The sequence below is a fragment of the Peromyscus eremicus genome, chromosome 3 (genome assembly GCF_949786415.1).
Source record: "Peromyscus eremicus chromosome 3, PerEre_H2_v1, whole genome shotgun sequence".
Classification (NCBI taxonomy): Eukaryota; Metazoa; Chordata; class Mammalia; order Rodentia; family Cricetidae; genus Peromyscus; species Peromyscus eremicus.
Window position 1 is genome coordinate 144,707,581 of NC_081418.1, and position 16,330 is coordinate 144,723,910.

The following is a 16,330-nucleotide window of genomic DNA, read 5'->3' on the forward strand; positions in this document are numbered from 1 at the left end:
ATGAAGTTTCTCCAGGAAAAGAGATAATAGATTTCCCATTAAGTAGCATGCACTCCACCTCACATGAGTCTCTAACACGGCACCAGGACACACAAATCCTCAGGGCAGCAGCCCAGGGTCTACCAGTTCGGCCTGCACCCATCATGAGTAAATTATTAATTTTAAATGGCTGAAAATTTTGAACAGAAGTTTGTCCCTCCTTATTTTGCCGAGACAAGAAAAAGGTGCCCAAATATTAAGAGACTCCTTTACCATAAACTTATGTCACGTGTTTTAGTCATGCTATTATGTCCTTCTAAAAAGTTTTCTCCTCTCTCTCTCTCTCTCTCTCTCTCTCCTCTCTCTCTCTCTCTCTCTCTCTCCTCTCTCCTCTCTCCTCTCTCCTTTCTCCTCTTTCCACCCACACCCCCAAGCCAAGATTTAGCATGTGGCAAAACCAGAGCACTTTTTGGTGAGGGCTGCTTTGTAAATGCACAACTTTGCCCTGGGTTTGCTTATCACCTTGCTTTCTAAGTGACGTTTCTCCTCCCATATCGGCAGAAAAATATGCCCACCTTAGGGCTCATGCCTTCACAGTCACATTCTTTGGGTGGATTCTGTACATGACTGTGATGGGCACTCCATCATACCCATTACCATCACACTCCTGTACAACACACCCCTAGCCCCAGATGTAAAACAAGCCTGTAGAAGAAATACAACCCCGACAGTGTGGCATTATATACCTCCATACCAGAGCATGAGTTCGAGGGACTCAGGTCATTTTGGTCCCTATCTGCATAATGAGCACCTCACTGTGCTACACATAATTACCATAATTAGATATTTAAACATACTATTTTAAACCAAATAGGCTTGTTAAGGCAGGGTCACATTCTGTAGTCCAGGCTGGCCTGGAAGTCACTTTGTAGCCCAGGATTGCTTCCACCTCATGGCAGTCTTTCCACTTTAGAATTCCAGATGCTGTGATTACAGGTGGGAGCCTCCACCAGGCCTGGCTAAATGCAGTTAAGTCAGGCTCACAGTACTTCCAAGGCAAACCTTCTGCTGCCCTCTAGTGGCTATCGTGGTTATTATAGTCCGCTGGCTTCACATGTGTGCTAACTTCTAAGTCACAGGACAGCACAGCTGGAGGGAACTCCAGCTTTAAACATGTGCTTTACCAGAGGAAGAGCTTTCGGTCACAGAATAAAAACAAACGGACTCATGTTAATGCATAGTCTTTGGCTATGCTTCACTGTAAATATAGTTCTACTCTGGACCCAGCACTACTATATACAGTTATATCCTTACTTATTTATGTATTTAATTGCAGAAGCCTGTGAAAAAAGACCTCTTGCTCCTCTCTCTCCCTCTCTCCCTCCCTCCCTCCCTCCCTCCCTCCCTCCCTCTCTCTCTCTCTCTCTCTCTCTCTCTCTCTCTTTCTTTTTCTCCCCCCCCCCCTTCCATGAAGAGGTCACAGGTCAACATTGGATGTCTTCCTCTATCATCTGCCACTGTATTTTTGAGACAGAGTCTCTCACTGAACCTGGACTGACTCATGAGCCACTGGCATCTGCCTGCCTCCACCTGTTCCAGCCCTGCCGTCACAGATGCACACCTGTGCATGCAGCTTTTTTTTTTAAGGTGAGAACTGTGTGTGTGTGTGTGTGTGTGTGTGTGTGTGTGTGTGTGTGTGTACTCGAGGTGCGCATGTGTGTCCAAACTCAGGTCTTCAGCAAGCACTTGGCCCACTGAGCCATCTTGAGCCGTCTCCCCTGCCAAGAAAGGGAAAGTGAGGGTGGGGGAGGAAGAGACAGGAATAGAGACCAGCAGACAGAGAGGCACAGGCAGGGACAGAGAGGCAGAGATGGCTGAAATGTTCATTTAAAACTCAGAAGCATAGCTTTGGGGATAATGTATAGAAAGCTTAAAAGCAACTATAAATCTGCAGTTGTCTCGGATCGTTTTGTTCAGGAGAATGCACTGCCCACCCACACCTTCCGTCCTGCTTTAAGTCAACCATTTCCACTTAGGAATCACAGACCAAAAGGAACTTAGAAACAGTTATAGTTTTAATACAAGCAAGTCCATCGGACCAGCGATGCTTAAAAGCAGATCAAACTTCCAATTCCTGGCTACAGATCACTGCAAGAATAGAAATATTTCTAACTCCGTTTTTAAGACTTGAAAAGGTGATAACTGAATATGAACATTGTGGAAAAGAACGAAACTTCAGGAACATGTAAAAGGGAAAATTCTTTCAGGATCTTATTACTCAATGGCAACTAATATTAAAATTTTATGTATTTTTTTTCTTTTTTAGTTTTTCGAGACAAGGTTTCTCAGTGTTGTTTTGGAGCCTGTCCTGGATCTCACTCTGTAGACCAGGCTGGCCTTGAACTCAAGAGATCCGTCTGGCTCTGCCTCCCGAGTAGTGGGATTAAAGATGGATGCCACCACCGCCCGGCTAATTTTATGAATTTCTTTTGGGTTTTATTTCTACAGAGTTAGGGTTTTGTTAAATAAAGAGTTGCATTTTCCTATTCTTCAATGTTACTAGTTTCCTATCACTTAAAATTCTTTGCAAAGAATAAATTTCATTTGGTTGTATGGTGTTCAATTTAAGAATATATCATAAATTTCTAGGAGCCCATTAATGGTATTTTCACATCTTTGAGTATGATTGTGTGTCCAGATTTACGATCTTTGTCTTAAAGATGCTAGACTAGTAATACAGAATTACTGATAATTACATTAAGTACTGGCCAAGCCAGTCACAGACAGAATGCACTGCGAATTTTATGGTCCATGGAGGCCCCCTGACCTCCCTGCTGAAGGCCAGGGTTAATGTTGTGTATTCTCGCCGTGTCTTGCTAACATGAAGGCCACGTCATGTTAAGGCCTTTAGAACCTCACCTCCTGTGTGTCACCGTCACTGTTGCTGAAAGTAAGTCCTGTGAAGGAATGGAGGAGACTTTCAGGGCCACGATCACTGGCTCTCTCTCAGCCTGATATGGCAAATATTCTTTGCTAAAATCTAGAGAACGTTCCTTGAGTCTGTTGCATTAAAATGCACATAGAGTAAAGCATGTGTTTCTATGATTATTTATATTTTGCCCGCTTTATGTCCTTGTTTTCTAGGGGAACTGCTCATATGGGATCCATCTTCAAAACAGGGTTAGCTAAATTAGAATGTGGCTGTATCTATGTAGCTCACTGGGCTTGTAAAACCCACATTTACAAGCCCAGAAAGCCTCTGTGAGATGAGAAGAAAAGAAAAACAAGCCAACTCCATACAGCTTACATGGAAACTATGTTGGGGGAAAGAAAACCTGGTGAGAATGTCTTACCCAGCCCGGGAACGTCATTAGGGAGCTTGTGGTCCTTCCAGATGAAATTGGGGTTCACAGCCACTGGGATGGTTTTGTTTATATGGGTGTCGTACATCATAAGAATGTCATACTGTGTTGGGGCATAAAAAAAGAAGAAAAGAAAAAAATGAAAACATTTTAGAGAAATTTGTGATGAGATTGACTATATGTGTGTGTGGCTTCAGTGGGGGCAGGATCTTGATATTGTAGCCAAGTCTGACCTTGAACTCTTAATTCTCATACCTCAGCCTCCCAAATTCTGGGATTACAAATGTGAGCCATTTCCAGTTACTAAGTATGTCTCTAGATTTAAATCTTCATTTGAACTCATCTGCTAATGGAAACATTGCTACAGGATAGCCTTGAATTTCTGTTGCAGATATCAATAATGCTGTGTGAAATATGTCTGAAACACGGCCACCTTTCTACAGTTACTAACACTTCCTCAAGACATTCCCATAGGAAATCTACATTTAAAGAACTTTACACTGGAGAACTGAACCCATCAATGCACACATGGAAGGTCAGAATTAGCCTGCATGCTGGGATATGGCATACTGACGCTCTGCTGACCCTACCCTGGATGTGGACTGGCATCTTGATAGCGCCCATGTTTTGAGAGTTAATCTCTAGGTTCCCTCAAATGTACACACTGTATAATACAATTGGAGGCAGTCATTTGCTAAAAAGCTTGACCAAATTTGCTTTGGGAGAGCTGTGTAGGGAACAGTTCTCATACGAAGAGCAGTGGTGTGGGTTAGGAAAGATCTCACACACGTCTTTGCCTCTCTTCCATGGGCAGCAAGGGTCTCATCCAATTGGATGAGGATGTGGGTCTCTGTGGTTCCTGTTAGTGACTGAAGCATTAAGGGAATCCGACTCAGAGGTTTCCCCTTGATGTGGATGCCAACTATACGTTCCTTTTTGCATTTATTTATTTATTTGGGAGGTGGGAATGTGTATCATGCATGTGGAGGTCAGGGGACAATGTTCAGGAGTCGTATCTCTCCTTCCATGTGGGTCCCAGGGATCAAACTCAGGTTGTCCTCGCTGGCTTCAAATATAGTATTTCATTAAAGGTCCAATATAGTAACAAAAACTGTGGCTTCTATGAAATGCTGCCTGTAATTTCTTGTGTCACTTTCTCAGGATGGACACTTTTTTTTTGTAATTTTCACATTTGCCATTGTTTCCTTTTTTTTTGTTGTTTGTTTGTTTTGGCTTTTCGAGACAGGTTTTCCCTGTGTAGTTTTGGTGCCTGTCCTGGATCTCACTCTATAGACCAGGCTGGCCTCAAACTCACTGAGATCCTCCTGGCTCTGCCTCTCGAGTGCTGGGATTAAAGGCATGTGCCACCACTGCCTGGGCCACATTTGGCACTGTAAGTATCTCTCAAAAAGCAATGCCAATACATATATTCATGTATGACTTAAGCTTGTCATAATGTCTGCTCTGGAACATTTTACAAATAAATTCTATTTTCTTCCAGATTTCCAGTTTTGTCAGGGCCTGACCTCTTGTAGGAAGAAGGTGTTCAGTGGCTTTCACGGCTTATATGGGCATAGCTTTGGAAATGCATAAAGACAGCTGTCTTATTTTTCAATTCAGTGCTGGTCTGCCATGAACTCTGTACCAGATAGGAAGCTCTGTGTGGGAGACTTGGCCAGAGAGTAAGTAGATCTACTGCCCCTCCTTAGAGGCTCCATCCTAGTCAGGGTTTCTATCGCTGCGATGAAACACCATGACCAAAGCAACTTGGGGAGGAAAGGGTTTATTTGGCTTACTGTTCATCATTAAAGGAAGAAAGAGCAGGAGCTCAAACCGGGCAGGAACTGGGAGGCAGGAACTGATGTAGAGGCCATGGAGGGGTGCTGCTTACTGGCTTACTCACCATAGCTTGCTCAGCCTGCTTTCTTATAGGACCTAGGACCAAAATGGCCAGGGGTGGTACCTCCATCAATTCCTAATTAAGAAAATGCTCTGCAGGCTTGCCTACAGCCCAGTCTTATGGCAGCATTCTCTTAATTGAGGTTTCCTCCTCTCAGATGACTATAGCTCTGTCAAGTTGACAGAAAACCAGCCAGCACAGGCCCTAACACAGGAGTGAAGAAAACAGGTGCATAATGTAAGTGACAGTGTTGCAGAACAACACTTTGATGTGTGTGTCTGAGGGACTACACAGTTCACAAGTTTCATGGGAGTGCTGATGAAGAGAGCTATTTCTTTGAAATCTTTAGTTTGTAAAAGTGATTTATGGTCTTTAGGAAATGCTTGTCAGCAGCTTGTTATCTTTTCATTGACTCCATCACTAGTATATATACATACATATATATATAACTATATATATATAAAACTATATATATAACTATATATAACTATATAACTATATAACTATATAACTATATAACTATATAACTATATAACTATATAACTATATAACTATATATATATATATATATATATATATATATATATATATATAGTTGATTTCTAATTAGAGGTTGTACGGGCTAACATGCTTAGGGAATACTACCCTAAGTGAAATAGAAATATAAAAACCAAGAAAGCTGAAATGATCTGCTGTAGAGAGATGTAAATAAAGCCTCTATGTCTGGCTTTCAGTGAAATGTATAGTAAGGCCTTTGTGTCTGGCTTTGAGAGAAATGATTCAGCAAAGCCCTTGCTCTGCTTGAGTCAGTCGGTAGAGGCTGAGACATTGTTTTGAGACTGTTTGAACTTGAAGAACTATCTCTCTGGAGAACCTGCACTTGGTGCTAGCCGAAAGCCTGCCGCTGCACCGACCTTGGTCCTAAGACACTCCTGGCAGACCTGGAGTTCTTCCTTTTCATTATGGCTAGCCACAATCAAAGGGGACCAGGATTTGTGTGGACTGTCTGCTCTCATGGCAGCAGGAGCAAGAGGACTTTGGTAGTTAGAGCCTTTCCCAGCCTCAATTAACCGTGTATGTGTTTGAATAAAGTAACTGGAGTGAGCTAGCTGGGTGTCCGTCTTTTCCAAGAAGGCTGAGCCCCTCTGCTTCTTTAGAAAATGAGGGCTTAGCATCTTGGTGAGCTTCTCTCTCCACTGCAGCCCCTACGCCTGACATCAAACAATCATCTACCTTTAGATTTTGAACAGAAGCCCTTTAGTTCCTTCAGTGTTGGCCCTGTTCCAGGTTAACTATCCTTCACCCAGTCTCATCTCCCCACATTTTCTTATAAGGGGTTGGACATACTTTCCTGGTGTCCAGAGACACATACAGAAGATACATAATGCTGTCAATGTCCCCACTGTCATCCAGAGTCACAGGTCCCCCAAAGCCTAAGAAGAGAGAGAGAGAGTTAGAGAACGTCATTGGCTTTTGGCCTGACACCACTAGAATCCTGATGGAGAGTGTAAAATGGATTCGAATCACTCTATATTATATTCTTATCAGACAGCCCATAATTGCTTTTTGCCCCTGTGATTTGTGAAGGGTATTTTTACGGGAGATGCTCATTTAGAAGGAAAGTTCTCTTCCTTTCATTTAGGATGTGACAGGTTGATAAATCACTCAATTGTCCATGAGACATATTACTAAGAATGCTAGCTAAATCAGTCGCACAGCATATAGGCCACAGCACAGTCTACATTGTACAAAGAACAAAATTGCTTCACTATCTTTCTTTGGTTAAAACGCTGAAAATAGATACAAGTTGTTTATATTTCAATTTCCTAACTAAAAAATAATAACCGTGTAGACTGACCATATAGAACGTGTGCTTAGGTGGGAAATGTTTACATGTTCAACCTAACAGCTAACGTCTGGGCTGCCGAGGCAGTTCAGGTGGGAAGGAACCTGAGTTCAATCCCCATGTGGGTTTTGGCTACGTGGTAGGAGAGACCTGACTCCCACAGGTCACTCTCTGGCCTCTGCACCCTGTGGCACACACACGAATGCTCACTGTAAATAAATAAATTGAAATCTAACACTTATTTCATGTTTACTAGACACCAGCTCTGTGCTAACTGAACTTAACACACATTTACCATTTTCTGCTCTCCAGAACACCATGACATAGAAACTGCCATTCCTATTTTATTGATGAGAAATAATTTTAATGAGACTCAGAGATAGTAAGAAACTTTCTCAGGGCTGCAGAGTGATAAGTGACCAAGCTAGGACAAACACATGACTCCTGGCTCTGAGCCTATGACAGTGGTCATTGGGACACTTGACTGTAACCATAGTTATGACTCCATAAGTGCCTGGCAGAACTCAGGACACATGGGTGATCAACACATGTCTCTCCTTGCTTCTTCGGGGAAGCAGGAGCCATGTCCTCCTCTCCCTGTGGAATCCCACAGTCATGGACACAGCTCTCAGACCAGCTGTTAATCATTTTCTGCCTTCCAGAGCTGACAAAGGCTCACTTTGCTTCAGACAAAGGCTTCCCAGGGCAAGACTGATAATTTCTTACAACCAAACCTCTTCATAACCCCTGCCTGAGACCTGGGACACAAAAGAGAAGTTTCGAGAGGAGCATGAAGGATGGAGGTGTCGATCCAGCAGCTGGGGGGTGGGCACATGCTGTTTTGGGTGGTATTGTCATGAGGGGTTTGGGAAATAGAGACTTAACACAGGAGATGGTGGAGATAGATATATCACGACATAAAGAGGTACAAATAAAATGACAAACATGAACTTGTGACATGAGGGCGGAAAGGAGGCCAGGGGACAGGTCACAAGGTGGCTTTAGGGGACCAGGAGACTGCAGGAGATGAGTGGAGAAGAGAATCTACTAAAACACACTTCACTTGAAAATGCTGGAGTTATATCTTGTATGTCAATTTAAAAAATAAAAATAGCCGGGCGGTGGTGGCGCACGCCTTTAATCCCAGCACTCGGGAGGCAGAGGCAGGTGGATCTCTGTGAGTTCGAGGCCAGCCTGGGCTACCAAGTGAGTTCCAGGAAAGGCGCAAAACTACACAGAGAGACCCTGTCTCAAAAAAAAAAAAATAAAAAAAAAATAAAAAAATAAAAATAAACTGCAAGTATTTCTCCTCTTGCTAATCTCCAAGCATAGGCAGCACACCACTACTTATAACAATACTCTGTGAAAGGCTGCTCATGAATACAGCCTTCAAGCTACAAGCTCATTCTGCAACACCCCCATGAATATGCAAGTCCAGCTACGCATCACAACATCCCGCAAAGTTTATGCAATGACATTTCCTCTGATTGAGTTCCAAGGTCTTGCAATTGACGCATCAAATGCTAAAGCCTCTCTTGGTCTCTCACTTGTCCCCTCCCAAAGCCTGAATTTCTTTGACTTTATTGTTGTTTGCTCTTAAAGAGATCAAGTACCTTGAAAAGTGAGATTCCTGAATGCATGAGCAAATTCATTAGAGGTGACATTTTCTCCATTTTCAAGAAATATCTTCAGCATGTGCCCAAACAGCAAGGTTCCCTCCAAGTAAGCGAGAGAAAAGTCATTTCTTCCCTGAATGAGAAAGAAGAAAAAAAAATCCTTTAATGGGAAAACAGGGGTGGGTTTCTGGTCTTGAGCCTGGAGCAAAATGTGTTTGACATCAGTGAGTTTGGAAAGATAAAATAACTTCAGGGGCTCTGCAAGTGTGATGTTAAGGAGGACTGGGAATACCATCTCGGGTTAGTGCTCTGTTGTCACAATTTTGCTTTCTCATGGGATCAATAAGCAAGAACTCTGCCTTTAGAGAAGAATCTAGAACTAATTATGCTTCCTTCTCATAATGGAAAAATATACAATGTAGCTAAGAAAATCAACAGCTGGCATTTTCGTGCTTATAGGATTTCATGCAGAAATACAATTTTCTTTAAGTTAATGTTTTCATCGGAATGTAAGAGAGAAAACCAAAGCCCAGGAAACAACCCCTGCCTCCAATATCTAGAGTGGGATGTGAGGAATTTTGATTGGTTGATTCCACTGAATGTGCTTCGAAGATGGTTCTGAGTGTCACTTCAGCCCCTTAACATCTATCCTGACAAAATAATAGAGTTAGCACCTCTCTGCGTCTGCACCCACTGTACGATGGCTGTTGCAGGATTATGAATTGAAAACCCTTGTCCCCCTGAACCCCATAGGTTCTGTTTCCTCATGCACTTTGGACCTCCCTATTGCCCAAGCCAAAAGACAATAGAAGTTCTCTGTACCTGGAATTACACTGTGCAGAAATATTAACAGAAAAAATAAACCCCTGTTTCTTTAGTTGAAATCATCATTTCATTACATTTATTTATTTATTGGGGTGCTGCCTATAGTGGTCGGCAGACAACTCCTAGGGCTCAGGTCTCTCCTTCCATCCACCATGTGGAACCCTGGGATCAAACTCCTCTGGTTAGACTTGGTGGCAGATCATTTCATGGGATGAACAGAACTCAGTTAAGACCTCGCATTTAAGGTGCTTAAAACCTCTAAGTTTGGCAGGTCCGTGAACTGGAGCGCTTGGAGCAGATGGTCTAGGTAAAGGGGTGATGCTCACACATCCTTACAACACTTATGACTTGCCCTTCACCTGTCGTTGAAAAGTCGTTTGGAGGTCTTTGGATTGTCCCTTCTTCTTTTACCGTAAACCTCTGTCAACTGAGAGCAGAAGGCAGATGACAGACTGCATCTCATTAAGGCTCAGTGATTGGCGGAGTCCAGTGTGTCTTCAGATCTTCATGTATAATAAGGTGACCGTGATTTAAAGGGAAGTAGAGGCTCTTTTCTGGGACACGTGTCAAACCAGATAGGACACCGAGACAATCAGAATGCATTAGCATTCTCCTGGCACAGCTCTGGACAATGGTCAACTTCATTATGATGGACGGCACTGTGATGTCTTCACCTAGGAGTATTCTATTTCAAAACAAAGAATTTGGGTACTAGCAACAGGAGAGCATTACTTTAGGATAGAGAGAACCTTCTGGTACCTCTTCAGTTATTTTGTGCTGTTTAATTTCTACTTCCTTTAGGTGTGAGACCGACTCTCAGTAGCAAGGCTTCTTCTTTCTGTATTTCCACACGGGGACTTTCACTCCGATGTTGCTCTCAGGGTCTAGAGTCTAACACAGTGACCTGCAGTATGAGGTGTGATGGGGTGCCTGTGCTTGCCGAAGCTCTACACAGCAGGAGTCAGTGACATCTGGTGAGTGATGCGGAGTAAGTACAAGTGCTTGCGGGGGCTGAGGAGATGACTCATTCAGTAAAGAACACGAAGACCTGCACTCAGATTCCCAGCAGCCATGTACGGGGCTAGGTGTCACGGCACACGCCTGTAACCCCAGCACTTGGTGGGGGGGCTTTGGGACCAGTGCAGGGATAGGACCAGGTGAATCCCTGGAGCTCTTTGGCCAGCTAGCTCAGCTGCATCAGTGAGCTCTAGATTCACTGAGGGAGCCTGTCTCAAAAAATAAAGTACGGAGGGCTAGAGAGATTGCTCATGGGTTAAGAGCACTTGCTGCTCTTACAGAGAGCCTAAGTTCAGTTCCCAGTACTCCAGCAGCTGACAACTGCCCATAACTCCAGCTCCAAGGGATCTGATACCGTCTTCTGACCTTGGCAAGCACTCTCACCCACATGGCACTCTCTCTCTTTCTTTCTCATATACACACAAATAAAATAATGAAAGAAAATGGCAATTGATAGAAGAAGAGAATATCCACCTTGGCTTCCTCATGCATGTGCACACCCACACCCACACAATGAACACATAAACACATGCAAAAAAAAAATTACTTGCAAGTGTAAGAATCTGAGTTCAAATAAGAGATTAACTACTGTGTTATCTTTAATGAATACTTACATAAACACACACACACACACACACACACACACACACACACACACACACACAAAACTAACTCACCGGTGAGGACCACTGGGAGGAAGAGGTGTTTGAGATGGAGTTTTGAGGAGGTAGTGTCAGAACGAGGACATTGTTCATAAATTCCGGAGCCTCAACATCATCTTCAAAGTAATAGTTACTACAGTAAAAACACAGGTTCCTTGTTAAATTAGCACGCCAATAGAGATGGACACTTTATAACGCGTGCAAACGATGGTGTGAGCTTTGAAAATGGCGGTTGTTGTTGCTAAGTTTAGCCGTCAGCAAGCCTTCCCACTTTTCCGAGTTCGGATCCCTTCCTCCCCCTGCTAAAGTAAAGAGCAGAGTGCGGGCCGCTCTGTTACCAACTCCAGATGGAAGGGCACTCAGCATGCTGACACTTTGAGGGAATGTGTGTTTGCTGGTAAGGCCTAACTCCCTTCATTTCTGTTGGAAAATTTCCTTTTGCTTAAGTGTGCAAAACAAGTTGGAAATATTGAGATATGCAACATGGGATCTAGTATTACTTGCACAGGCAATGCAGAGCAATGTAGGATGCTTCCGCTGTGCTCTGGGATGAACTGATGGTAGGTGATTACACAGAACTGCTAGACATTTTCTCTAACACGGCAAGCCTCGGTACGTGTACGTGTCAAGGATGGGGGAGGTATGTACAATGTATGTGTGTGCGCGTGTGCGTGTGTGTGTGTGTGTGTGTGTGTGTGTGTGCATTCATATGTGTGAATGGTGACACATTTGTACCATGGCATACCTGTGGAGGTCAGAGGACAACTCCAGATGCCTTCTGACTTGTTTGAGATGGATCTCTTTTGCTGTGACCGTAAGCTTCTGGAGATGGGACTAATCAGCTCACAGAATATGTATTAACCAACTCATAGACAAGACTTGGCACCCTGCAGACTGAGATCACTCTGAAAACGCTAGGGTTTCTGTGCTTCCTGATCATGTGGGTGCTTTAGTGTGCAAACAATGTAACACAACTGAACTGTTATAGTTAGGATGACCATCATCTAATACACAGTCTGTTCTGTGCTGACCACTGCGTTAGCTCTTATGTTAACATTATTGATCTTACCCTAAAAATAGACACCCTAATTTTCTTTTCACAGTGCAACTCAATCTCAAATGCTAACAAACACCCACCAGAATCCAACGTCAGAATTAGAAGTTGAGTACGTTAGGTTTTGTTTTGAATCGTGTGAGATGTGACGTTCTTTAAACGTAGCCATTTGTCCCTTGGACAGGAGTCACAAGGAAAGCCAGTACAGTTGGCAGAAAATGAAGTCATACCAAATTAGCCACACTGACGACTCCTTCCCCCAAACAAACCAGCTATTGGAATCAATGTGGGGGTGGGAGCAAAATGCTGATAGCACTGCTCTGTTCCCTGTACTTCTGTCCCCAAAGAACTAGACAGGTGGATTGTTTGTTTTCATGAACACTTAACTGTCAGTCAGGCCTGCATTTCCCTACTTCCTTTCCTTTCATGCTGGGAGAAGTGTGTTCAGTATCGAGTGATGACCAGGCGAATACGAGAGGGCCACAGCAGTGCATTTCTCTGCTCTGAAGGCACACGGGTAATGATTAATGGTCCAGGGAGATAAGGGGATCGGGTGATGTACTTACAGGACAAGGGGCACAGGTGTCCCAGTGACACCTCCTCTAGGCATAACTTAAGCATTACTTTGGTACAGTGTATTAGTACAGTGGTTCTCTCTCTCTCTCTCTCTCTCTCTCTCTCTCTCTCTCTCTCTCTCTCTCTCTCTCTCTCTCTCTCGGTTTTCTCTGCTCAGTGTCAGAGGAAAGGACCATCATTGAGTAACTGTACCATGAAGGACAAAGAATAAGTGTATAAATCAGATCCAGTTGACTGCAACTTTAATCTTTCCAAATATGGCTGATGAAAAATTAATCTGAGGCCAAAGGTCACTAGCAACTACAGCAAAGAAGTGAGGTCTCCGTTCCCAGCTAAACCATTGCTGAGTTTCTAGTTTGTTTCCTGAACAAAGATCTTAAGATCAGCCTGGGGGTGAGGAGTCTGTGTACTGAGTAGACCTCAAAGGTGAGCAGACTAGGGATGTCAATGCAAGGCAGGTGTCAAGGAATACATTTCTGTTTTAGCTCACAGAGGATTAGGTAAACGTGAGGTGTTATGAGAAAGGGATGAGGCTTTTGTTCAAATGTGGCCATCATGGAGGCTGCCTAACACAAGAGAGAGGAGGGTGTTCTGGTAGCCACTGACATGCTACCCTTCTGAAGGGAGGAGGCTTTCCCAAGAATGCCATCATACCAACCCGAATAGATCTACCAGGATGACAACAGTGTCATCAGCCACTTTGAGGTCCGCTTTCACATCGTAGTAGGTTTCTGGCGTGCCACACATAACGATCACTGGAAGTGAGAAATGGAGACAAAGAGTGATGGAAGATAACGTGCACATCAGCCAGGGGTAACCAGCGTCCTGAATTTGAACCCAGTGTATTCATATGAGTTGTTGTTGTTGTTGTTATGGCTCTCTCTCTCTCTCTCTCTCTCTCTCTCTCTCTCTCTCTCTCTCTCTCTCTCTCTCTCTCTGAGACAGGGTTTCACTGTGTATTCCAGACTTGAACTCACTACATAGTCCAGGATGGCTTCTAATTCATGGAGATCCTCCTGCCTCAGCTTCTGAGTGCTAGGATTGCAGGCATCAATGTCTCTCATGTTTCCTTTTTAAAGTTTAACCCCAAAATCTCCCTAAATCTCCTCTGCATTTTGCATTTAGTTACAGAGTCAGAATAGAACTGTGTAGAATCTTTAAAAAAGAAGCCAGTACCAAAGGGACTAAGGACTAGAAGAAGAAAGACACAGTTTGTGAGTAGGACTCACGATTACGAGCTCTGCGTCAGTGTGTATTCTATCATACTGGGTGGGGTGATTTCAAATGTGGTCAATGAGTGGCCCACATCTCATCATTTGTGTTTGAAAATATAAAGAAAAAGGGAATGTGAGAATAGTTTATAGTACCCCTAAGCAACCATCTTTGGTCCATGCCCGTGGTTCCTTAACTCAGAACCCAGTCTTAGAAATTCAAATGACAGAGTTACTCTGAGCCTCTACCACTAATCCAGCTATGCCCTGCACATGTGGTTCAGGTGTGGGAAGAGCTAGAGGGGACATGCTGTGGGATGTTCTGTATGGCAAATGTGTTGCTAATTAGTCAATAAATAAAACACTGATTGGCCATTGGCTAGCCAGGAAGTGTAGGCGGGACAAGGAGGAGAATAAAGCTGGGAAGTGGAAGGCTGAGTCAGAGAGACACTGCCAGCCGCCATGATGACAAACAGCATGGGAAGATACCGGTAAGCCACGAGCCATGTGGCAAGGTATAGATTAATGGAAATGGATTAATTTAAGCGGTAAGAACAGTTAGCAAGAAGCCTGCCACGGCCATACAGTTTGTAAGCAATATAAGTCTCTGTGTTTACTTGGTCGGGTCTGAGCAGCTGTGGGACTGGCAGGTGAGAGAGATTTGTCCTGACTGTGGACTAGGCAGGAAAACTCTAGCAACAGGGACACTTGGATTTTTGCTCTTGTTTAGAGATAGGGTCTCACTATGCAGCCATGACTGTCCTGGAATTTGCTACATAGACTAGGCTGGCCTCACACTGTCCACAAAGTCCTGGAATTGAAGAAAGGTAAGCACTACCATACAGGCTTTTGTTTGATTTTTGTTTTGTTTTGTTTTGTTTTTCAAGGCAGGGTTTCTCTGTGCAGTTTTGGTGCCTGTCCTGGATCTCACTCTGTAGCCCAGGCTGGCCTCGAACTCACAGAGATCTGCCTGGCTCTGCCTCCTGAGTGATGGGATTAAAGGTGTGTACCACCACCACCTGGCTTGTTTGATCTTTTTATATGCCGTGCCACCCAGGTGAACTGTAAACTCTTTGGGATCATGAATGGTTTTAAGCTCCCCTTCTCAGTGCCACCCCCTGCCCGGTTTTATGCTTCTCCCACCCCCCAACCAGATCTTGGTTGACTGGTATGTTCCTAAAATAACAAATACTTGGTCATGGCAGCAAATGACGATTTGAATGATGTCAGTAACCTGCCAAGTGAGGGTCTTCCCTTACAGGAAATCACCACACTTCATTCTTTACTTGTGATGTGCTTAGGAAGGGAATTCCCTGCGAAGTATAGCTTGTGAGAATGCTTTTATCCATTAGCCCTTCACACCTAACCTTAAGCTCATTGGACAGGTGAGATCTGGATCAGAAAAATGAGGAAGTGAGATCATCTTTGCTTGTCTTGTGATTCTGTCTGAGGGGCTATGTAACAGTAGGCTTGGTCACTAGATCACAGTTGAAGATGTTTGAGGTCTAGTCACAAATCTAGTAATACACTGGATTCGTTACAGGGTAAAGACCCAAAGACAACTAGGCACGGCCAATGTTTGAATTGAGAGTCTGTATCAAGAGACTGCCTGGAGAGAAACTCTTCTCACAGAGCAGTGCCAACGCATAGTACAGGACTTTTTAAAGACAAACACAAGAACCACCTCCTGGTTGGCAATCACAGGGGGAAGCAACCAAGCAACTTATCCAGAGCCCAAAGCATGCAGTTAGCTGGGGCATTCAACCCTGAGTTTCTAGAACAGGGTTGGGTGCCTTCCCAAGCAAGAGCACGTCAGAAGTAAAGAACAAATTGTGGTGATTTCCTATAAGGAAAGACCCTCACTTGGCAGGTTACTGACATCATTTAAATAGTCATTTGCTGCCATGACCAAGCATTTGTTATTTTAGGAATGTATCAGTCAATCAAGATCTGGGGGTCGGGACATAAAACCATTCATGATCCTGAAGATCACGGGCAGGGGGTAGGAACCAAAGAAGGCTTCAGCTGAGACAAGACATAGAAGCCTTTTCCTGTTACAGGTTGAAGTGAATTTGAAAGTGGTTTACCCATGGTGGGTCATGCGCTTGGTGTGCAAGGACTGGCCATTGGCGTTATGTATTCTCATTACGTCCGTGTTTGTTTTATGTGACTTTATCACACCTCTCTGAGAGAGTCAGGTTTCAGTCAATCACAGAAATCACAACATGATGAAGTTGTTTGAAAATACACAGCTTGTAGGCAGGCAGAGAAAGTAGCTCTAC

General features: G+C 43.8%; 1 protein-coding gene across 1 annotated transcript in view; it reads right to left on the minus strand.

Annotated features, from left to right (window-relative positions):
• The window catches only part of Gucy2c (guanylate cyclase 2C), a 79,056-nt gene that overhangs the window by 45,786 nt on the left and 16,940 nt on the right, over positions 1–16,330 (minus strand). Inside the window, exons 6-10 of the mRNA XM_059258717.1 lie at positions 13,496–13,592; positions 11,223–11,340; positions 8,701–8,836; positions 6,589–6,674; positions 3,333–3,444 (exon numbers count right to left, since the gene is read on the minus strand). Of these exons, the coding sequence (XP_059114700.1) occupies positions 3,333–3,444; positions 6,589–6,674; positions 8,701–8,836; positions 11,223–11,340; positions 13,496–13,592 (549 nt within the window). The remainder of the gene's footprint in view (positions 1–3,332; positions 3,445–6,588; positions 6,675–8,700; positions 8,837–11,222; positions 11,341–13,495; positions 13,593–16,330) is intronic.